The sequence below is a fragment of the Callithrix jacchus genome, chromosome 7, assembly GCF_049354715.1.
Source record: "Callithrix jacchus isolate 240 chromosome 7, calJac240_pri, whole genome shotgun sequence".
NCBI lineage: Eukaryota > Metazoa > Chordata > Mammalia > Primates > Cebidae > Callithrix > Callithrix jacchus.
In genome coordinates this window covers 154,364,997-154,388,884 of record NC_133508.1, presented here as the reverse complement: position 1 = coordinate 154,388,884, position 23,888 = coordinate 154,364,997, and the positions used below count along the sequence as shown (strand labels likewise).

Sequence of the window (23,888 nt, the reverse complement as noted above, 5' to 3'; positions counted from 1 at the left end):
CACGCTACATATGCAAAGCAATCTACTAATAATACATTATCTCAAGACACATCATCTCCATCCAAGAGCATTAAGACCACTGGGAAAGTCTTAATGCTTCTGACACTAGTGGTAGGCTTCAGAATGGCCTTGCCAGTGCCACTTCCATTTGGGGTTAATGAGGAGATTTTTGTTACCAAAATCCCTATTCTGCGGCTTTCCATCTTCCCTACTGAAAGAATGAAACTAACTTTGCATTATTAACTTACTGTGCTTATGAGTCTGCATTCTTCATCAGACAGGCTTGAGTTAAAATGCTGGGCTTCACCGCTTACCAGCAATGTATCCTCAGGCAAGTTACTGACTCCTACATTTCAATTTCCTCTTCCATAGCGTGGAGATAAAGAGGAGTGCCAACTTTTTTGTATTTTTAAGAATTAAATGATATAATACATCTAAATGCTAGTTACTTTGATACTGTTTACGTTCTTTGATTTGCAAAGACATTATTACATATCAAATTTAAATATCTTCAGTGTTCACATAAGAGCACGGACCTTTTCCAGCTTCTCATATTAAAAAGTTACCCTAGGGCAGGCGCGGTGGCTCAAGCCTGTAATCCCAGCACTTTGGGAGACCGAGGCGGGTGGATCACGAGGTTCGAGACCATCCCGGTCAACATGGTGAAACCCCGTCTCTACTAATAATACAAAAAAAAAAATTAGCTGGGCACGGTGGTGTGTGCCTGTAATCCCAGCTACTCAGGAGGCTGAGGCAGGAGAATTGCCTGAACCCAAGAGGCAGAGGCTGCGGTGAGCCGAGATCGCGCCATTGCACTCCAGCCTGGTTAACAAGAGCAAAACTCCATCTCAAAAAAAAAAAGTCACCCTAAGACTCCTTAAAATTCTTTCCATAACAGATAAAAAAGGGAGCCCCCACCCCATTCTGTAGCCTGAAAATAAAACCTCCAAAATGAAAGTCTCTGGAAATGTTTTGACATAAGCAGGATGTAGGAAAAGCATGTGCATTACCACATAATTCACAGGATCCACCTACGCCTCTTGAAAACTGGAACAATTTTTAAAGAAAATGTTGATTCTATAGTTTAAATTTAGATTGCTCCACTCCCCCACTCCTGTTGAAAATCCCTGAGCTTTCCTACACAAAGCCTGAACTTGGTGCTCCAAAGCTTAGTGGAGCAGAAAAGCCCCCTTGTTCCAGACACCTCCCCCCAGGCAGCCTCCCACAAGGACAACTTAAGGCCAAAAAGTAGACATTAACAATTTTCTTAGAATGCATGACATGTGGCGCTATTCCTGTTATTTGTGGCTCTCCCTTACTCATTTCTAACTATCCTAAGTGCATTACCAGCTACCAAAGCAATAATTAGGAGCTCATGTGTCCGTATTATCATTTTATTGTGCTGAAATGAAAAGAAAATCAGAAAGTGTATGTGCGTTTCAGTCATAACTAACACAGTTGCAAATAAAATACAGTGTTCACATAAATTTAAACATATCCCCTTAAGACTCCGAGGAGAAATCCTCCAAGTTCACTGGTGTGCCCACATGTAGTGACACATCATTTACATCTGTAACTTCTGTGGTCACGTGTGCAGGACTAGTTGACTAGTAACTTCTTCCAACCGGGTAAAGTTATTAGTTTCCATCTTATCTATTAATGAAGCCGGTCTAAAGATAGTCAACATTCTTGACATTCTCTCCATTATGGAACAACTACATTTGTAGGCGCCTCTTTCAGTACAGCTCTTGGTGCCAGAGTCTAAACGAAAAAATAATAACACGTACAAATGGACAAATAAAACAAAAAGGAAAGGCAGCTCATCTATCAGAAAGGAACCACAGCTAAAGTATTTCCTTCATACCTTTAACGAGAAAGCACGACACTTAAAAACCATTTTAAAACATTGACTAAGGATCTTTACAAGATTTATGTGACCACTTCATATTGATTTTGAAAATACAGCTCACAAATTCTCTCTAAGCAAGTTGAATATCATTGAAATATATTTTAATAAATGAAAATCAGAGTTATAACCCCTCAGTTTCATCATCTGCATGCTTTGATTATTCTCAGACTTCCAATATCTTCCACTCCAGAAGAGGAGAGAGGACCACTAGAGCAGCTAGGCTTCGAACACGTTCCAAAGCTTCACCCCTACTTACAGGATAAATGTCTTGCTAACAGCTTCATCACTATCAATGCTCAGTCAGTTGGGAATCTAGACACCCTAATAACTCTCCCTTTTCTTTAGCCATTCATGCCAAGTAAGGCAAAGTTTTCAAATGAGGCCATTTGTGAATGAGACATGGTCAGTATTAACAAGTGAAATTGCTTTTTCTTCAAAACTTTAATTTTTTCACTAGGCAATGTCTGTACAGAGGAACCAGGCAGCTTATACAATTCAGTTCATCTCCACAAGTAAAATAATACCTTAATATTAGCTTATCCTGGTGGGAACCTATCAGTCTCAAAGCTGCAAAATTCAGAGTCAGGGAGTGCACGCTGGGTGCGATGAACACTGGTAGAATCAGGTAAGACAATGTTGCTTTATTATCTTTTTTAAACCTTTTTTTTTTTTTTTTTACATATTTTATTGTGTTTTAGGTTTTGGGGTACATGTGAAGAACATGCATAGGTACACACATGGCAATGTGGTTTGCTGCCTTCCTCCCCCCATCACCTATATCTGGCATTTCCCCCCATGTTATCCCTCCCCAACTCCCCACCCCCCACTGTCCCTCCCCTAGATCCCCCCCCCACCGACAGACCTCAGTGTATGATGCTCCCCTCCCCGTGTCCATGTGTTCTCATTGTTCAACACCCGCCTATGAGTGAGAATATGCAGTGTTTGATTTTCTGTTCTTGTGTCAAGTTTGCTGAGAATGATGGTTTCCAGGTTGATCCATGTCCCTACAAAGGACATGAACTCATCGTTTTTGATGGCTGCATAATATTCCATGGTGTATATGTGCCACATTTTCCCTGTCCAGTCTATCATCGATGGGCATTTGAGTTCCAAGTCTTTGCTATTGTAAACAGTGCCTTAGGGCATTTGGGAAAAACAAAAGTCACAGGAAGGGTGAATGATACCTACCGTGTTTCCTCATCAACTACAGTGACCCTCCTGCTCATCTGGGCATTGGGCACGTACTTCCTACTTTTTCAATTAGAAAGTTAAGGTCACTTCCCCACCCCCAGAGGACTGGGAGTGATTAATCCTCACTCTCATTATGTTCCGCATAAGGGCACCCCCACCCCTGTGAGCATCTCTGAGGAAAGCCCAACAGGTTACACATTCTCAAAAGGGCCACTTCTAAAAATGAAGTTGGGTTGGTTTTTTTTCCCCCTTCCATTCTGATTTAGGAAGTGGAAAGTCGCAGCAAGGACAGGGGCTTACCTACTGTGACACAGCTTAGGACAGCGTCACCGTTTCATCCTGCGCTTCCCATGGATTCTATCCTGTCGAAGATTAACTAAGGATTCTGCTATTTGATCTGGGTAGAGGGAACAGGTGCCCAAGAGATGAGAAAATTCTTGACAGGAGGAACCAAGGTTAAAACATGTAACAAGGTTCACTCATTTAAAAATATATATCGAATCCTCACAGTCCTCACAATGAGTGAGACGTCCCCAAGACCTGCTAGAGCTGAAGATGTTCCTTCCTCTTTTTTAGAAATTAGCCAGTCATTTAATGGGGACAGAGTTGGGGAGAGATAGGACAGATGTAGAAATTATCCCCAAATAGGCAGGAGCTTCCATCCCAGTGGTATATCACTTGAGGTCTGCATAAGCTATAGCTACCACTGAAGGCCTTCACACCCATCCCAAACACCAGTCTTTGCCTGTTAGCCTCAGTTTCCTAATCCCTAAAATGGGAATACCACTTGGTATACCAATTAAAGAACCTACAGATGGCATTTTCATAGTCTGATTAGTAAAGAAATCATCAACTCTGAAAAATAAAACACCTAAAAACTGGCCTATTTCCAAAGTCCACAAACAAAAGCTTTTGACTCGCAAGAAGGGCCCCAAGGACAGCAAAAAGAAGTGCCCCGAATGCAGCCCGTTTCAGAGTCACCAAGAAGATTGTAGAAACGGCACCTCAGGACACAATCTGGCAAATTCCACCTTAGCAGGAAAGTTGGGGGATGCACTCTGACCCCGCTGGTTTCCTAGAGGCTGCCCAGTCTGGGCTACCCTTAATGCAAAAGGTAAGGGGGAGGGGTGCTTTCTCGTTTTCCTGGATGAACGAAGTAAAACCATCCAACACAGTGTGGAAGTAAACGTGTTCTCAAAGCAGCACACCAAGGCTGTTACTGAACTCAGTCCTCATTAACATATACGTTACTGCCATTTTTCGCTTTCCACGAAAATTCTTTTAAACCTTGAAAGAAAAAATTCCTTTGCTTTATTTTTCATTTGATCTTATCAGTGAAAACTTAAAGAAAGTAACAGTCTTTTCCAGTTTAGCATGGAAAAAGAAAAAGAAAGTAACAGTGAAGAAATGATCAGGCCCCGTTTATTACATCTCCATTTGCTCCTAAACGACTAAGTAGCTTAGTTTATGTGCAAGGAATTGTGTAGGCAGGGATGGCCAGGGACGAGGGAGGACACTGTCATAGCACCATGGCTGCTCTCCAGCTCCAGCAGCAGCACATCACTGCGGGAGCAGCGGTTCTCTGCAGAGGAGTTGACCCTGCGGGGCCACCATGCCTTCATCTTCCTTCTCTCGCCCACCCAAATATGCACGCCGGAGTACGCGATTTACCGAGGCCAAAGCAGTAGGTCCCTTTGTGAGCCCAGTTCAGTATCTCCAAACTTGGGCTGCAGCCCATCAGCCAGCAAGGGTCAAAGAACAGCGACAGCTCTAGCCAGCAGGTTCCCTCAACCCAGAAGAACATGACCTAACCTTCCTCCCCAGCCTGCCTGGATGCCAATCCTTAACAAGCCTGCCAACCTACCCTACCTACAGTAGTTAGTATACATCCATGATCATTCAAAAAATAAAAATCCGAAAAGGCGTAAAGAATCAATGCCCTTTAGATACGCTTTTGTTTTTTACAATTATTAAGAACAATCAGACAAAAACTTCAGTTTCTTCAATGGGCTATTCTACCTCTACTTTACTCACATGGGTTATGAAGAGTTAAAACTTTCTGCTTATTCCTTAACTCCCCTATTTGCTGACCACCTTACCCCCTTCTTTTTTTTCATTTTGCCAGACTGCTCCGGTTTGAGAGACAACTGATTAATTATCAGCATATGTGTTATGAGAGGACAGAATCAGTTCCCAGTAAGTGCTGATCACTCCTCAATTAGTACCCTGAAGCTGAGGCTGGGAAGGAAAATGACTGCCAGGCTGAAGAGGATAAAGGCTGTCCAGGGCCCTAAAGAAATGCCACATAAGTTGAAATAAAACCAATATGGTACCATGGAAGCATTATGTGGAGGATAAAAGACATAAGAGGATGACCCCCAAAGCACATTAGGGTCCTGCCCCCACATGGGAACAGACTAGAAAGAGAAATCATGGCCCACTGACCCACACAGCAAGGCCCACTGAGCCACAAAATCTTACACTGATTCTCAGGCCCCCAAACAATACAAGTCCCAAGGACAAAGCATGAGCTACCATGAATCAACTTCTCAAATCACCGAAACAGCCGACAGTCGTTACTAAATACGGTTTGAATGAAACCAGAAAGAGATCACGTGCAGATGTAGTTCATCATAAATCCCCAAGGAACGAGTGAGTGAGGTCTAAAACCAGACAGAGAGACACTGTGAAGTCACAAAAGAACTAAGGAATGAGGTCTATTAGTCAGAAATTCCTTTGCTCAGTACCCAAATAAGAACCAAAGCAAAGAGAAAGTATACAGTGAAGGGTACCTCTTTCCTGACAGAATCCGCTACCCCAAACACCAAATAAACGTGAAGAACTTCTGTGGCCCAACAACAGATTTCAGCACAACTAATGAGGTGAGTCACATGCAAAGAACAGTCTCTCTAAGACTGCAGCCAAAGAACACACACTTCCTCTCGTACCCCCAATTCATGGCAACGTGGGAAAGCTCAGACCTGACTAGCTTCCATATCCTCTCCTCAAAATATATAAATGAAGGAGAGATTTAAAAACGAGTGAGTAGGTTTTACAGTTCCCTCTACTGCACATTGTCGTGTACTGGACATGTACTTTCAGTGTAATCTAGAATTGGACAGCTCTGGCAGGGATGGGAAACATTTTGCCTGGTGTTTTGCTGTCCAAACCCAGCCACTCTGATTACTGTGAGCCCATCTGATCTGACACTCGGGTTTCTTCTTCTAGCCTGTTGGCTGGCAGAGAGCCCTGGGCAGCTAGAAGTCAGCACAGCACAAATGTTCAGGCTCCCTCTCATCACAGAAGGCTGAAAAGCCCATTTTATTTTGCAAGACTTCAAAATGATTATCAACCATGAACAAAGTCCTTCACCTGAAAAGTGACAGCAGACAGTAAGATGCTATGAGACAGATTTGCCTGTTGAGCACAGATAACAGCCGCAGTCTTGTCAACTGACACCTCTACTTGACTTTCCTATGAAGGGCAATTAACAGTATTTTCCATTATTTTCAAACCGTAATATGTTCTCATGGTGAAAGGAAAAAACGGCTCTCTAATTCTGAAAGGGCTAATGGCTTGCTGACAAACGGCAAACCCAGTCTGGAAAGATGTGATCTTGTCTCGGCTCTAATTACCGTACCTATGTCAGCCCCGTAACAACAGCCACAACTCGGGCTGGCATTGCAGTCCCTCCATAAACAGAACATAGATTACTTCACTTGATTCCCAGGATGAACATTCTATCCAAGAGCCCGATGAGAAACTGAAGCTTCAGGGCTTTTATTTTTTTAAACCTGTTCATTTTTAAGTGAAGAAACCAATTTTACTTTACCATACCAAATCCTTAGTTAAAGCCCTTCTTAAGTTTAGATATATTTAAAAGAACATAGCCTGATTTGAATGGAAAGTCACTTATCTGTTCATTAGCTGCTAAAATAATCGGAAAACAATCACTGAGGGTACTGGATTGGAGCATGGATGCGTGCCAAGTCTACTGTGCTATAAAATGTTGAATTTACTTTTATTTTTAAATGCAATTTAGGAATAACATTCCCAGGAATCTGTATATTTTAAGTGTTAGCCCTCATCTGGTCAAACATCAAATTGGATTTTAAAAGGCATTTTTTTGTTTTGTTTCTTTTTTTTTTTGGGCTATCAGGTTTACCACTCTCTCCCCATCTTCCCAGGTTTAAGAGGCAGGCCTCCCCTCTTTTCCTACCCTCCCACCTGAAGGTGAGTCACTACAGTGTTACAAACTCACTGGCAGAGAACACTACAAATGAACAAACAGTAAGTTACTAAAAGGGGATACACCCTCATAAAAGGGTACAGAAAGAACCCAAGAAGCAGGGAACTGTTACACTCAACAACCGACAGGCAAAGGGCGAGGCACAGTGCTCTTCTCCACGCCCCCAGCTCCAGGCACTAGTTCTTCCTGTAACTGCTCCACTAGCTCCGGGCCAGGCCCGGGCAACTTTCCACTCTGAGGCCTCTGCCTTACAATGCTTTAAGTCTAAAGTACTAGCTTTAGAGCAGACAGAGGAGCTTCAGTCACACTTGCAAGCTGAGCTCCAAAAGGGCAGCTGATAACGTTACCATACAACCAAGATTTCTGCTGACATGTGCATCCCCCCTGCTACCTTCCCTGGAACCTTTTTTCCCTGCTCCTCTTTAAATCACCACCCATAAGCTAGGATTTATTTTTTTTTTTTTGGTGATAATAATCAAACTAAATCCAGACTGCAGTGAAAGACCCGGTAAGACCCCCTCCTCCTCATCTTTTACACACTTGAGAAAACAAACGTTCTCACATTTCTAAACAGTTATGGTGTGTACCTTTGGTGAGCAAAACGGTTGCCGGTGGTAGGCCTAGCTGGAGGTTTAAGCCGAGTCACTGGCAAAAACACCCAGTAAGAAAAAAAGGGACGAAATCCTACTTCATCCAGGAATGATTCAGCAAGAGCTGTTCTTTCATTTTCTTAACAAATGCTTAGGAATTAGACTTTTAAGGACATACAAAATCACCTGAAATATCATCAAAAGCTAGGACACAAACGGTGCTGAGGAGAGGAGGGGAAGAAATTTACAATGACCTTAAAAATTAGCTCCCGGCACAGGCTTCCCGTTTAACCAACTATCAGCTGGGCTTTAGTCACCACTCCACCCACATTTTAATCCCCATGTGGAGAAATCCCAACATGAAATATTCTCCTGAGCATGTGGACGATCACAGTAAGTCACTGAGGACAAACACACATAAAAGTAGCCTCATGTTCAAGGTATGCTCAATGTGTCAGAATACCCAGGAGGCTAACTCCCACCCAGCAGCGAAGCAGCTCATCATCCCAGTGTTCGCCTGCTGTAATTTAATCTTGTTTGCTAGCCACCCTACATTTGTTCCAAGCCGTCGGGGTTGAAGCCCTACTAACTATTCGGGCGGGTTACTACTGCATGTGTGCCTGTGTGTGGTTATAAGGCAGGCATCTAGATATACAGACGTGACTTAGTTACCCAAACCATTTCCACGGCCTATTAATTCAACGTCACAAATACCCTAGTTTCATCTGAAGAGTAAGTTTTGAGTTCTGTATAGGTGACGTTAAAAGAGTAAATGTATGTTCAGGCTTGAGGCCACAGGCTATTCAAGAATCAGGGACGCCTGGTCTGTCACAAGCCAACCGTTTGACCTTGAGCAAGTCACTTCACCTTCCTAGGCCGGGGGCCTACATCTATGACCTCCACACCCCCCAAAATTAGCTCAGGAATTTTTTTTTTTTTTTTTTTTTTTTAAAAGGGAGGAGAGACCACGAATGAGCTTTCAAGTGCTTGTTTACAGGGAATGATGAAGGCTTTGATGGTGTGGTAAAGGCACAGCCACTAACCCAGTTTCCGTTAGGGGAATGGAGAGGCCCGGCACTCCGCTCTTTGATGCCACTAGACCTGGACCGGCTCTCCATATGCTTTTAAAAGCGAGGCGAGCTGTGCATTTCACCTGCGCCTGTTCGTCTCACCAGCCTTTCAATTACCTCCTTCAAAACCCATTTAGAGAGTCCCCAAAGAGTGCAGCCTCCCTCTGCTCCAGACACTCGGTCTACACCCAGAAGCCTCAGGGCCTTCAAAGACCTACTCAGTGTCTGCACTGTGCTACAGCCTGGAGACAACGAAGTGGATTCTCTCCCATCTCTATTCTTTTTTTTAAAAAATAATTTATTTATTTTACTTTAGGTGCATACTCTATCTGGCATTTCTCCCATCTCTATTCTAATGACCTGGTCACTTTCATCCCATGAATTCCGAGGTTATTTTCTGTAAATTTTTCTCAACTGGCCTTTGGAGTCCGGGACCCAGTCTCCTGCAGCAGCTAGCTACCGGGAATCAAGGCTTCGCTACAGAAATGTAGGAAAGCGGTGTTGTGATGATATTTCCACCGCGCTCCGCGCCACTCTCCTGTCCCAAGACCCCTCGTTTCCTTAAGGGACTGACTGCCTTTTGGTGCGTCCGCGACGCTGGAAACCGGCAGAGTATTCCTACCACCGTACTGCCCACAGCCTCCAGTCCGTTTTAGGGTTTACTGTACCCTAAGGCCCTGGTGGGTGAGCCTATTCTCCTTCAAGGTTCATCCCTTCAAAAAAAAAAAAATTTGCACGCCTCTCCCCACCGTCGGATAACTCCAGTTGGCACCGGCGCATCCAGTGTTTACGGAAAGTGGCCCAAAAGAGCTCTCAAAAGTATACATTAAAGGCCATCTTAGGGCGGTGAAGACACACCCTTTCTGGCACCAGCTCGCCCAGCCGGCTCCGCACTCAGGGGAAGCCAGTTTTTTCTTTGGGGGAGGGCGGCCACCTCTGCGGGAAGTCAGCTAAGCCCCAGCGCCTCCGGCAGAAGGAGCCCCGAACCCGCAGGCTGCCCCTGCCGGCGCCGAGGCCGCGGCGGGAACGGAGGCCCGGGAGGGGCCCCGGCGGAGCGCCCCAGGGGAAGGGGAGGAGCGCGCCTTTCCTCCGGGCACGGAGGGCGGAGGGAAAAGGAAGGAGAGAGGAGGTGAGGGCGGGCGCGGGGAGGGGAGCCGGGCTCCGGGATGCCGGCTCGGTCCCGGGGCCGCCCTGCTGCCGCTCTCCCCCGCTCCTCCCGGCCCCGGGGCTTCCCAAGGACCGCCCCCCGGAGCCCCCGGCCCGCTCCGCCTCGGCGGCGCGCAGCCCCCACGCGGGGTCGGCGCATCGCCCAGCAATGCAGCGCTCCAGCTTCTCGGTTCTCCCTTCCCCCGCCCCCCGTTACTGCGCTCCCTCCATTTCCAAAGTGCGTCGTCTTTTAAGCCGCGCGGCTCTGCCAGCCCACTCCGCGCCGCGCCGCTTCCTCCCCGCCGCCTCCCGCGGGCCCCAGCCGCCCTCCTGACTTCCTCCTCTTGCCCTCCAGGGCTCCCCAATCCTCCTCCCCGGGGGCGCCGGACACTCACCCCCTTCCCCATGGTGGCGGTGCTTGGTGCCCGGCGCCGGGTCCTGTCGCTGGAGAATCAGAGAGAAAAGCAAAGAGCAGCTCCCGGCCGAGCTAGCGGGGCAGGGGGAGCCGAGTGGAGGGAGCTAGGGCTGCCGCGGGGCGGGAGGGAGGGAGCGCGGCCGGCGGCTCGGGCCGATGCCGCCGCCGCTGCTGCCGCCGCCGGGGCTGCTACCGCTGCTGCTGCCACGTGTCCGCCTCCTCCCGCCGCTGCCGTGCGCCCCAGACCCCGCCGCAGCTCCAGCCTGCGCCTCCTCCTCACTTCCTAAAATATGCAACCTGCGTGCTGGCCCCGCCCACGCCGCGAAACGTCACCGTTACCGGAGCAACCTGACACCGGCCGCGGGCCTGGCTCCGCCCCCTCCCCAAGCCCCGCCCCCGGGCCCGGACAGCTCCTGCTGCGGCCAGTGCAGGCTCCCGGCCGGAGGACGCCTGGAACCGGGGCGAGAGTGCCCACCGCGTCCCGGGAGGGCTGCGGGGCGCGCCTGCTGGCTGAGCAGCGGGGACTCGGCGGCCTTGGCCCTCACGCGCCCCTCCTCCCGCCGCCCTGCGTGACCTGCCTGCTATGTAGGAACAGGAGGTCCGCAGTGGCTGCGGTAGGGTCTCGGAACTGGGCTGCCCCATCGCCGCCGACCCGGCACCAGAAGCCTTGCGCGGAACGGCTTTTCCAGCGCTTGGGGAATCTCCTCTGGGACTCGGGGATGCTGGAGGGAGCTGGCACTCGGGTGTGATTGCAGCCGGCGCCTGACTGAGGGACTCCGCCCCTCTGCGGAATCCTTGCCCCACGCCCACCTGCGGATGGCCTCCCCGGGCGCTGGCTACCCGCCGAGTCCCTCCTGTGACTTGGGGTCCTCTTATCCCCTTCCGCTCCGTCATAGCTGGAATGGATCTGAACTGGCCTCGCCAGAAGTTCCAAGCACCCTCCTCCCACCACCTCTCTTTCTTCAAGATTCCAAAATGAGAATCCAAAGGGCGACCAGCGAATTCATTCACGCTATTGTGTGAATGTAACCTGCTTGTCCAGTTTAGGGATTCTCTTTTTAGGGAAGAAAAATCTGAAACCCAAAGGAAAGCATATCTTTAGTTAGAGGAGCTAAATCAAGGGGGAGGCGTTTGAGGACTTGTCAGGTGCCTCTCCACGCCTCCACCTGTCATGGCAACATCTCCAGCACGGCCTTGGGTTCTCTAAGGGAGCCCCGGAAACCACCCCTCTCCCGGGAGAACCCTGGTCCCACTGCACTTTGGGGCTTCTGTCTCATTATAGCTTCTGCTTCTTAGCAAGAGGTTGCAATGGCTGAAGTTCTTCAACATTTTGAAAAACAGAGTTATTTGCAGAAAGTCAAGTACTCTGAGAAAGGCCAGGATATTGAATATCTAAGGAAAGGTTCCTAAGTTAAAGCCAACCCTATCAACTTCAAGTATTCATGTAACATAAACAAATCAGGATATGAAGTTGGAAAAAATGGGAAAGGAAGGAAAGAAAGGAAAACTAGAAACTGTGTTGTCAGTTACATCATTAGGGTGATTCTCATCCCTTCTCGGAAGACAGTTGCTTATTAGGAGTCTCTTTCTTCTTCCACAAAAATGTATGTTAAGGGTTGATGTTGCCTCCAGTGATCTAGAGACTTAGTTCAATCATTCCAGGCCATGGAGAGCAGAGGAATTGTCAGAATTCTAAACCCTGACTGCTTGGAGAAGAGGCCCCAAATTCCCAACAGAATTCCCAAGACTGTTAATTCAACAGAGTGTTCGGGTATCCATCTCTAAGCTTCTAGAAAATGCTTCTCTAACATGCTTGATAGCCTCAGTTACTGTACTTTGTAAGACGCCTTTGCTTATTAAAGATAGCTTATTTAAGATTACTCCTTGGGCGCTGGTCCGAATAGGAAAAGTGCAGCAGCAACAAGTAAATATATAAAGCAAGGGTCGGAACAATGCAGGTTTCTCCTGCCAGCTCATCTCCTCTTGCTCCCTTCATAAGTAAAATTCTCATCCACTCACTCAACAAAACAACCCTGATAGGTCAAGGCATTTTCTTTTTTCTGTGGAGCCATTTTTTTGGCAACTGAAAATTGCCAAAGGTCCTTTCAGGAGGATCCCGAAGTTCTAGCTGTGTTCCAGTGTGAAGAAAGGGCAAAACATGTAAGAAACATTATCTTCAATCTGCATTTTACTTGTGATTTCACACAGTAATTTTAGATGCACAGTGCCCTTGAATTCTCACAAGTTTATGAGGTAAAGAAAAAAGGTAAGGCGTGACCAGGACTGAGGTACAGAAAGAAATCTCAGATGTGAGCGAGACGCCTTGGAAAATGGGGAACCAAAGGAGGAAAAGTCTTTTTTTTTTTTTTTTTAAGAAAAATCCTCTTTTCTTCCCTTGGAAGAGGGGCTTCTGAATGAAATAAAACCTTACCGATGAAACATCAAGCTCCCCTCATTTCGTGATGAAGAAACTGAGGCCCAGGGAGTAATTGGCACTGAATATTCCAAGAATAGTGGCAGGACTTTCAGGTAGCTTTGCTAACTCCAGTACAGGGGACAAATTTGGATTCTAGAAGAGACGGTGGAGAAAGTAATGCCTCTCTATTCTGTCTGCTTCTTATCCTATCAACTAACTCTTTTTAAGCTCCTAGCTCGGGCACAGGTAAACTGGTTGGCCTGGAGATTCAGCATTTATAGACTGTAAAGCTGCCAAGTATGGATGGCTTCGAGGAGAATTTGATCACAACTGTAGATGGTTGCACCAGTCGTTGTGAATAGAGTCAGCAGATGTATGAAAAATATGATGCAAGTCACTCTTCTGAGCCAAGAATGCGAGCACTTTGAGTATCTGCTGAATTGAATAAACACACCATTGCAATGAAGAGCTTTAAAATATGAGTTGGAGCCCACACCAACTTAGCATTTTCCAGAGGATGCAAAAACGTGGGGGCTCTTTGAGCTAGAGATTGGGAGAACAGCATTGTGTTTGGCTTTGCGTGCTCCGGAGTTAGCATGGAAACAGTCATAAGCATGCCTTTTTATCCTTTACCTATTTCCCGTGTTACCCAGAATTTTCCACATTACCCAGAAGTCCACTCTTGCTGCCTTAAAGTTAACTGTCTTCATCATCCAAAGCTCCTCCTAGCCATTATCTATGCCTCCATTGCAAATCTGTTTTCTTTTCTTCTGTTCGGCAGCAGACATATCACCTGTCTTTAAAAGCACAGTTCTGCGTGCATTGCTGACTATCAAAGTCTGTCAGCTAAATAATTCTGAATCCTATAACTTTTCCTCTCAGACTCCATTTTTACTCATTTCTTTTTTTTTTTTTTTTCTTCCCCCAGGGAGGGAGTCTCACTGTATCACCCAAGCTGGAGTGCAGTGGCACAATCTTGGCTCACTGAAACCTCCACCTCCCAGGTTCAAGCAATTTGTGTGCCTCAGCCTTCTGAGTAGCTTGGATTAAAGGCAGGCACCACCACATTCAGCTAATTTTTATATTTTCAGTAGACACAGGGTTTCATCACGTTGGCCAGGCTGTTTTCAAACTCCTGACTTCAAGGGATCTGCCCACCTCGGCTTCCCAAAGTGCTGGGATTACAGGTGTGAGCCACCGAACCCAGCCATTTCTTAATCCTTCTGAAAGCTCCTTAGTATTCTCTTAAATATATTTTCTCCTGTTAATGGTGGTTGAAGACTTCAAGTTATGCCTCTGGGAAATTGGGAAATTTGGAAGAGTCAGCGTTTACTTGGTCCTCTCACAGGTTATCATCAGCCACGACAGAGTCAAGTCCTTGGTATTTTACTCAGCATCCCTTTAACCCAGCTGCCCTTTAAACCGTTTGCTCTTATTAATAGCAGTCTTTGTAAATAAAACAGTGATAAAGGATTCTTCAGTTGTTTCCCATGTGTTTTATACCAGATCCGGAGCCAGCCTTCTGTCTTCTCCTTTACAAATCTCCCCCATACAGTTCTACTCCCCTCACCCTAGTTCACAACACTATGTGAAGTTACAATATCCTGCATTTAAAAAGTCACCTGTTGTTTTCTGCAAATCAACAACCACCGAGGCATTGGGAAAAAAAAAAAAATCAAATGGTAACAAAGAAGAGATCTGGACTGAAAAATATTCTACTGCCAGAGTCCCATCTCCATCCAGCCAGTAGAGATACAGGTTCAGGCAGGCTTACTGCTCAGCAAGGGCAAGCCCAAAGCTGGGAAGAGGTGGCAGGAGGTAACTGGCATCTAACCCTTCCTGCTCTCCAGGGAGTACAACCACAAGCACTAAGGAGCTAAGTGCCATCATCATGGTGGATAGATTTGCTGTTCTTGGCCTTAAACTCTTCCATGGGAAAACAATTGAGAGAGTTCTGTGGACGCTGGTCCTACTGAGAACAATACTCTTCCATAGATGCCTTTGTACTAAAGCTGGGTTTCAGAGACCGTATAGATTGTCGCTTCAGTAAAGCACTACCTTAAGAGAACAGAATACAAAACCATCAAAAAGTGGTTTGGTTCATTTATAAGAATGGAAGTTTTTGCAACAGCAGAAGTAACCAAAAAGTAGGCCAGGCGCAAAAATAGTAACCAGCTCAATTCATTTTTATCAGCTTATGTTTTACTCTGGAGGATTCCATTTTGGTGATGGTGACCTCTACATGTGGACTTCTACAAATAAGCCCCTAAGAAGGGTCCCCTCTTTTTTCCCCATCTTATAAAGAGCATACTCCAGCCCTTAACTCCGGTACTATACAGTGTTTAACAGAAGTAAAAACTAGTTTATGTGAAAAATCAGAACAAACATCATCGAGTATCTACTCTGAGCCTAGCACAGAGCCTGTTGCAGCTGTATGGAGATAACTAAGACACACTCTCTACCCTCGAATAGCTCACCATCTGGCCCAAAGACAGACATGCAAAGAGACATCAGTAACACAGTGAGAGGTGCTGTGTCTGTGCAGGCCTTCACGAGGGCATGGAGGAAGAAGCGGCCAGCTCCGCCTGCAGAGTGGGAAAGGCTTCCCTGGAGGGATCTTGAAAGATGGAGAGGAATTCACTGGATGGGCAGCATGTTAGGTGGGACCAGGGGGATGCAAGCAGAAGTAGCACATGGGCAAGGTCTTCAGGACAGAAACAGACTGAGTGCTGGAGGACTGGCCAGTAAGTTAAAATGGCTAGAGCCTAGCTGTGAGAGGGATGGCAGCAGGAGGTAAGCTTGGAGAGGTGAGCAGAGTCCAGATTGTGGGGGACTTGGATGTCATCAGAGGGCTTGCACTTTATCCTGTGGGCCATAGGGAGACACTGTGGGGTTCTAAGCAGAGGCCTGGTATGATCAGAATTGTGCTTTGGAAAGATTTCTCCAGTAGATATGCCCTCATAGCCAGCACATTTGTGAAAGCTTCTCTGATCACGTTATTTAATTCAGAATCTCAAGATACCTGTATCTCCTTGTGTATTTTTGTCACAGTATGCTGATTTTATCTTCTTCCTTTTCTTGTGCACACACATGCAGCATGCCTTAATGCCCATTACCGTCCCTATAATCTACTCCTTCCCTTGCACAGAAGCTTTCAAATTGCTGGATATGATGAAAAACTGGAATTAGGACATAATTTTAACAATTGGTCAACATGCAACTCCCCAGCCTCAGAAGACAGTTCAATTTGCCGGGAAGGCCCAGGCATTTATCTGATTTCCCGGTGTTTCTTGCTAAGCCAAATTCCAAACAGGCCAAGGACTTTGTTGGTGTCTACTTCTCTTCACACCAGTGCTTGATGCAACCCCAGTGACTGAAGAAATGTTAAGCCACCTGGTGAGCAATCTCACATATGAAGATGGAAATCATAAAGGACACAGAAAAGAAGGAAGAGGCCAAGTTAATGAATAATTTCACTTCAGTTGTCCAACTACTTAGGTGCGAGGGTCACTTGAGGTCAAGAATTCGAGACCAGCCTGAGCGATATAGTGGGACCCACCTCAAAAAAAAAAAAAAAAAAAAATGGTCCAAATAGCTCAAGTCCCTGCCTAACACATCTCTACATCTCTGCTTTTCTTTTTTGACAAGTCCCTGTCAACTTAACATTTGACATCCAGTCATGGACATGGTGTTAGAGACAGCAGTGGAGACAGAGAGGGAGGTGGTGGTAATGAAGGGGATGGTAGGAGGTGAGCAATGGTGGTGAGGGAGGTGGTGGACCCAAAGTAGTTGATCACATGACAGGATTCCAACTAACTACCTTCTTCAAACAACGCACGTAAACACGAAGCTTTTTATCTAGAAAAACGATCTAACTTAGTAACTCTACCAGTGGGTTGCTATGAGAAGCAATTGACACGATATACTTAAAGCCCTAGAACTTTGCCGGCCATGTAGTCACTGTTGAAAGAGTGCCAGCAGTGATGTTGTCTTGATTTCAAATTCTTATTCAGCCTGGGAGAAATAAGGTCCAAGGAAGAATGAAGGCAGCCTCAAAAATGTGTCTACAAGAGGAGAGAATGAGAGCAGAATCTACGCTGGCTCACCTCTTCCCACAGCAATCTCCTTTAACCAAAGAAGAACCCATCTACTGAAACACAGCTGAGTGCACCGAGCTGGGTGGTATAGGTCCGTCAGCACTCCACCTGTCTGAACTGGTCTGGTTATTACCAAACCTCAGGCGAGGACTGGGAAAATAAGCCCACTAAAACATCACAGCCGCAGCCCAGCTGATTGATTTTCACCTTCAGAATAAGAAGCCTGAATATCCAGGATCTACACTGCATGGGCTACCTCGGGAGAAAGCAAGCATTGTCTCCAAATGCAATTTAAAACCTTTTCTTCTTTTTCCTTTTTCCTTAAAAACAAGATACCATCTGCTAATGCAATCACTAATTAGGGAGGGAGAGTTAATCTAGCTTCCTAACAACAAACTCAAGAGGAGACTGAGTTTCAGGACCATGACTCCTGCTCGAAGAAGCCGAGTGGGACAGACACAGTGCTGCCGGCTGGAACTGCAGGGAGCTTCAGAGGCCGGGGACCCAGTTCCTTCCCCTCCCTCTAATCTCATAAACCAGAAGTGCTCAAACTCAATGTATTATTTTTCCCCTCACATTTTTCATAATGGAAAAAAAAACCGCTGTTAAAGTTTTGAATTAAGAAAGAGCTGCCATCTGGGTAATTGAATTCTGCTTGAAGCAGGCCACCTGGTTCACATCAGCGGCTCCTGGCAGGTATGGAAGTGTCAGCTAAGGTCCTGCATTGACTTCTAAACACAGGCTCACTTTCCCTGAGCAGTGGAGAAACCTTAATTTCAAAATAGTGAAAGCGGTTTTATATCAGGTTACCTCAATGCATGGTAGATTTCTTAGGCTGCAGACACGTAAAATTGTAGCAGTGATGATTGGTCTGGTCCACTCCTAGCCACATGCTGCCTTAAAAAAACAAAAATTGCAAAACCAGTTCCCTTTGGCTTCCTGTTTGGACATCCATGTCACCGAAACATGTGTGGCTTCAATCACCTTGCTCTCCTAGAGGATTCAAGAGGCTGAGTGTTTCCAGCTCCTCCGATAGTGGAGAGAGGAGAGGGCAGCCTGGGAGAGATGTCAAGGATGTAGCTCAGGTTTGGGTGCCAAATCCTATCCTTCTCTGCTGCCTTCTTCATTGCCAGTTACTCCCGTTCCTCCAGGGGAGGTACAATCATGCAGCAGCAACGGTTTGCGGAAGTTGCCGACCTATTCCCCTCCCTCAGACTCTCCCCTACGAAGAAAAATGGAGTCAGGAGCTTTGCATGCATCCCACCCCCCGCCCAGCCAGAGCTGTCTGGGCCAACAATGCTGACCATCCACGTGCACAGCCAGAGCCGATGGTCTGTTTGGTTTGCCAGGATAACACACAGCATAAAACAGAGCTGCTCTGAACTTGGGTGGTCTTGAGCAAGTCCTCTGAGTCCATTTTCCATGTGTCTGAAATGTCTGCAGCAGAATTGAGTGCAATTGGGAGCTTCCCTGAGGCAACACTGGATTCAAGAATTGGGGGTAGCTATGCATGGGATAGAACTCTTGTTCACAAGTAGGTTGGGTTTTACAAAGCTCCACACTGAGCTTACGGAATGAGAATTCTACACCAGAAATAATCTGGTCTCCCCTCCTCTTTTACAGGGTGGGATTGATGCTGAGTGGGTACACGTGATTTCTCCAGGGTCACAGAGCTGCTGCTGAATGTGCGACATCCCCAGTCCCTTCTCTTTCCACTGCACCACACTGTTTCCTTAGCTTCAGGGCCACCAGAAAAGAGCCAGGAGAGCAGAAATGTTTTGCTTCTAAACAAAAAAATGAGGCTTATCCAAAACATGTAATTTAAAAGACCAGCTCTTTTCAAACAGAATTTTCCATGATGCCCTGGGTACTTATATAAGTCACACACACACACACACACACACACACACACACACATAGTTTTCAAGTTGGGATAATTCGTGGAATCATCTTCCTTTTAACAAAATGATATCAAGATAAAAGTATTGTTATTATTATCATTATTTTGAGATGGAGTCTTGCTCTGTCACTCAGGCTGCAGTGCAATGGTTCGATCTCGACTCACTGCAACCTCTGCTTCCCGGGTTCAAGTGATTCTCATTCCTCAGCTTCCCAAGTAGCTGGGATTACAGGTATGTGCCACCACACATAATTTTAGTAGAGATGGGGTTTTGCTGTGTTGGCCAGGTTGGTCTCAAACTCATGGCCTCAAGTGATCTGTCTACAGCCTTGGCTTCTCAAAGTGCTGGGAATACAGGTGTGAGCCACCACCCCCAGCCTTGTAAGGTAAGATTAAATTAAATTTTTTTTCATGGTGTTTCCAGGCTCAGGATTAGCTCACTCAGCTTCTTTCCTGGGAAGCCACTTCTCCCTCCAATGATGGTCCCCTGGGCCCTGCCTCACACCTGCAGCACAGGGGCTCCTCAGGCTACTGGGTTATATTGCTCAGCTCTACTCCATGGCCATCTTGGCTCCAGTGGAAGCCAAGGAGACCAGGAGGATCCTACAATCAAATTCTGATGAGGACAGGGAGGGGCAATGGCTTGAGGTCGTGGGCCTGGTGTGCGGCTGGAGCAGGCCAGCTCAGATACTGGGGATGGAGAGTGAGGTTAACGCAGCCTCATGTAGCCTGGACCAACTCCCAGCAGGCTCACGTATGCTCCCTCAGCCTCACAACCTCCTTTCCTAATCCAATAAAGGTCCACTTGCCTAAATTTGAAAAAGTGCCATAATATTATTCCATCCACAGTATCCTGTCCTCAGGCATTTAAATTCATGAGCTTCCTCCTCAAAACCAACTTCTGTCCAGTAAGACTCTCAGCAGCGATCTTGAATCACTCACTTTTTTTTTTTTTTTTTGAGACAGAGTTTCGCTTTTTTTACCCAGGCTGGAGTGCAATGGTGTGATCTCGGCTCACCGCAACCTCCGCCTCCTGGGTTCAGGCAATTCTCCTGCCTCAGCCTCCTGAGTAGCTGGGATTACAAGCGCGCGCCACCATGCCCAGCTAATTTTTTGTATTTTTTTAGTAGAGACGGGGTTTCACCACGTTGACCAGGATGGTCTCGATCTCTTGACCTCGTGATCCACCCGCCTCGGCCTCCCAAAGTGCTGGGATTACAGGCTTGAGCCACCGCACCCAGCCGAATCACTAACATTTTAAGCCTCTGAGACAGTATTGTCTCTTCATTCTCCTCCTTCTTGCCAAATGGGCAGTATCCCAACTCTCCTGGTTCCTTGGCCCACTCTTGCTTCTCTCTCTGATGCCACGGCATCCTTCTAGCCACATCTCTAAGGTAGAAGATCCTCTTCTCCTGGCTCTAATCAGATAAGGCTCCATCTTCCCACATCTGGATCCTTGCTTAGAGTTCAAAAAACTCAGCTTCTCCATGCTTTGGAATAGGGTGGTGGCGGGAAAAGTACTGATTCTAGGTCCACTCGCTGGACAGGGATGCAGGGAAGCTGGAGGGACCTGGAATCCCAGTACTGTAGGGACAGGGGCTATTGCCTGAGCAGCAAAACTCCCCTCTTTCAACACAGGCATCAGAGATTCCTTAGGTAACCTCATTTTCCTCGTCCAGGCTCCCCCATTGATGATAAAAGATTAGGTTTTTGTAGGAGACCCATATTGTGATTTTTCCTGGGTACTCCCACAACCTCTACAAACATCAAGGAAACAGGTCTCTCCTAGGTACTTTTTTTGAGGGTATTGGAACGTTGGCCAAATATAAAATATCCAACAATACTGCAGTACATTTCTGGAAACCACATGGAAAATCCTAAAACTGATCTTACCCGTGGGATCTGTGTTATAATTGGATGTTGCATTCTTGACCAAAGACTTGGCATCAGATAAATCACAGATACTAAATATGTCATAGAGGCAAAGATTCACAAAGATTCACAGTTTAAATCAGTAGTTCCCAACCCTGGCTGAGCCTTAGGATTATCAAAAGAGATTTTTAAAAATGCCAATGCCTGCACCTCATTTGGGAATGGTTAAAGCCAAATCTCTATGGGTGGGTCCAAGTAACCAACCTTTTTTTTTTGTTTGTGTATTAAGAGCCAGGACCAAGCCGGGCTCGGTGGATCACGCCTGTAATCCCAGCACTTTGGGAGGCCAAGGCGGGTGGATCACAAGGTCAAGAGATCGAGACCATCCTGGTCAACATGGTGAAACCCCGTCTCTACTAAAAATATGAAAAATTAGCTGGGCACGGTGGCACGTGCCTGTAATCCCAGCTACTCGGGAGGCTGAGGCAGGAGAATTGCCTGAACCCAGGAGGCGGAGGCTGTGGTGAGCCGAGATCGTGCCATTGCACTCTAGCCTGGGTAACAAGAGAGAAACTCCGTCTCAAAAAAAAAAAAAAAAGAGCCTGGACCAAAAGAAACACATAGTTGTCATTTGGCACTTCAGAAAGAGAAAAGAGCCGCTTTAAAGTAAGTGAAAAGATTTACTGATTCACCAAATGGAAATTCAGAGACCCCACATCTGATGAATGTGCCGTCATCTCACACGGCGGAGAGGCAGTACGTATTGCATGTGCCGTCCACCAGGTCCGAAGGTGAAGTAGTGCTCCCAGGTGCAATGTTCTAAGGCTAATGACTAGTGAGTTAATACGTATTTACAAAGATTTCATGATGAGCATAATGTCTCCGTATTGAGGACTTGTTTAGGAGTCATTGGAAAAAAATAGGCAACGTCCCTGTTCTCAAGCATTGTTCAAAGAGACAAGAGCCCAATTATTCTGAAGTCAGGCTTCTGGCAGGGTAGCAACACGGAAACATTGCCCTTTGCTGACAGTAGCATTTGTATCTGAAATGATCTCAACCAGATAGATCTAATGATTTAAAAGTTTTGAAAATCTGGAGCTATATTCCAGGATTCTCCTCTTCCCTTAGAAGGTTAGAGAGAACTGACCCAGGGAAGGGAAGCCTTGGGCTCACTCACACCCTGGGCCTCCTCCAGACACACCCAGTGCAGAGAGGAAAGCAGTCCCACAGGGCCAGCCACCCAGAGACCCCAGGGAAAAAGTACCCCTGCGCATTTCTCACCAGGTTTATGTAAGTAAAGAGGACTATAAACCCTGCCGATCCAGGAGGTTGGTTTCTATTTCAGATTCCAGTTCTTTGCCATGAATTATGGGATTAGAAGCAGGGCATTTCATGATGCCTCAGTATTTCCATTTTAAAATAGAATAGTGTCTATTCCTTACCTACCAAAACAAATACCTTACAGATAAGTAAAGTTCTGTTCAAAGGTATCTGAGCATTATTACAAATATTTTTTTCTGATTTTTAGACTGACATATTTACTAAAGAGAACTCAGAAATTGCAGAGAAATAGTTATATAAGAAAACAAAATTTATCTATAATCACACTCATAATTAAACAGCATTTAAAGCAGCCTACTTCCTGGCTGTGCCACGATTTGTTTATTCATTGTTAGATACACAACGTAGGTATTTTTTAAATTTAAGAGAAGGTTAATAACCCAAGAAATTTTAATTACTATTATTTATAATAATCCATTTGGAGATTTTAAAAATATATGGACATCAACTGGAAATAATCTCAGAAACACAGACAATGAGATTTAAAAGACAATCAAGAGCAATTTTATTTTTAAAGGTCAATTCACTTATAAGAAACACAGAGAACATGCAGTAATTGCCTGTAACTGCATTTCCATTGACTTCCGAGTGGTGATTTTATCTTGAACACCCCCTGCTGGTTTGCCTTATGGTTTTAGCGTTATCACTTTCTTTTTTTTTAAAAAAAATGTGGTTTCATTAGAGCAACATTTTTCCAGTCCTATTCTCTTCATTCTCTCCCTCGAAAAATAAAATGAGAGGGATATGAGCAAAGGAAAAACAGAACAATTGATTATTACTTTATAGAAATTCTCCCCCCACAACTCCAGCCACCACATGTAAAGGAAATAGGCTAGAGACGCACAAGAGAATGAAGAGATACACTCAGGCTTTCTTTTAAGAACTTTGTGGCTTGTTGCATTACTCATCTATTCAAGGCCATTGGCATAGGCTCTATATCTCATATTACTCCACAATAATGATCTGAAAGATAAACCCAGGAATGTGTGGATTCACAGGTCAGGGCCAATGTATGGTCATCCTTTTTTTTTTTTCCGCCAGGGTTACAGGCAGCTCGATTCAAAGCACTGCTTGAGATGGCACTTACCTGAACCGTTGTTTGTTCCATGAACGCATCTTATAGCAAGCTTCCATCCTCTAATTTTACTTCCAACCAGAAAGGTCAGCTCATGCCCATGTGTGATGTATAAACAATTAAGAAACAGCTATTACCTCATTTCTGATAGATCTGGACTTGCTTTGTTCATTCAAATAGCATTTATTGAATGTCCATTCTGTGCCTCGCACGGATGGAGGGACATCCACAAGACAGGTCACATCCCTGTTCCTCTAGAGTTTCCACCCTAGTGGAAGGGATAAATAATAGCAACGCAAGCAAACAAATAAGCAGGATAATATAACACAGTGACCAGCTGGAAGAGGACCGTGAAGCAAGAGGTGGTGGTATGACCGAGTCACTTGGGAGGAGGCGGGTGGTGCAGGGAATGTTTTTGTTAGCGTGGTCAGGGAGGGTGGCTTTTGAAGAAGTGCCCAGTCATTTACCTTCAGTCTTTCAACCTGAGTGTTGCAAGTTTCATTCTCCAAATCCCCTTCCTGCCATGACTCTCATAGCTTAATCTAATGCCTTTCCTCTGTCCTTTCTGCTTTGGGGCCCTGGGAAGGGTTTGCAGGGGCTCCACACCGCCAGCCTTT

The 23,888-nt window shown here is 46.0% G+C and overlaps 1 protein-coding gene and 2 long non-coding RNA genes across 3 annotated transcripts in view; 1 reads left to right on the top strand and 2 right to left on the bottom strand.

Annotated features, from left to right (window-relative positions):
- The window catches only part of ATP1A1 (ATPase Na+/K+ transporting subunit alpha 1), a 31,649-nt gene extending 20,819 nt beyond the window's left edge, over positions 1 to 10,830 (bottom strand). The window contains exon 1 of the mRNA XM_002751282.7: positions 10,551 to 10,830. Within this exon, the coding sequence (XP_002751328.1) occupies positions 10,551 to 10,562 (12 nt within the window). The 5' untranslated portion in view covers positions 10,563 to 10,830. The remainder of the gene's footprint in view (positions 1 to 10,550) is intronic.
- Positions 1,383 to 10,037, bottom strand: LOC144577081 (uncharacterized). The gene is made up of 2 exons (XR_013520364.1): positions 5,636 to 10,037; positions 1,383 to 3,497 (listed from the first exon to the last, which is right to left on the bottom strand). It is a non-coding gene; the product is annotated as an uncharacterized LOC144577081 (long non-coding RNA).
- Positions 5,843 to 23,631, top strand: LOC128928259 (uncharacterized). The gene is made up of 4 exons (XR_008473120.2): positions 5,843 to 5,982; positions 19,118 to 19,215; positions 21,145 to 21,521; positions 23,238 to 23,631. It is a non-coding gene; the product is annotated as an uncharacterized LOC128928259 (long non-coding RNA).
- Positions 23,632 to 23,888: the final 257 nt, after the last annotated feature.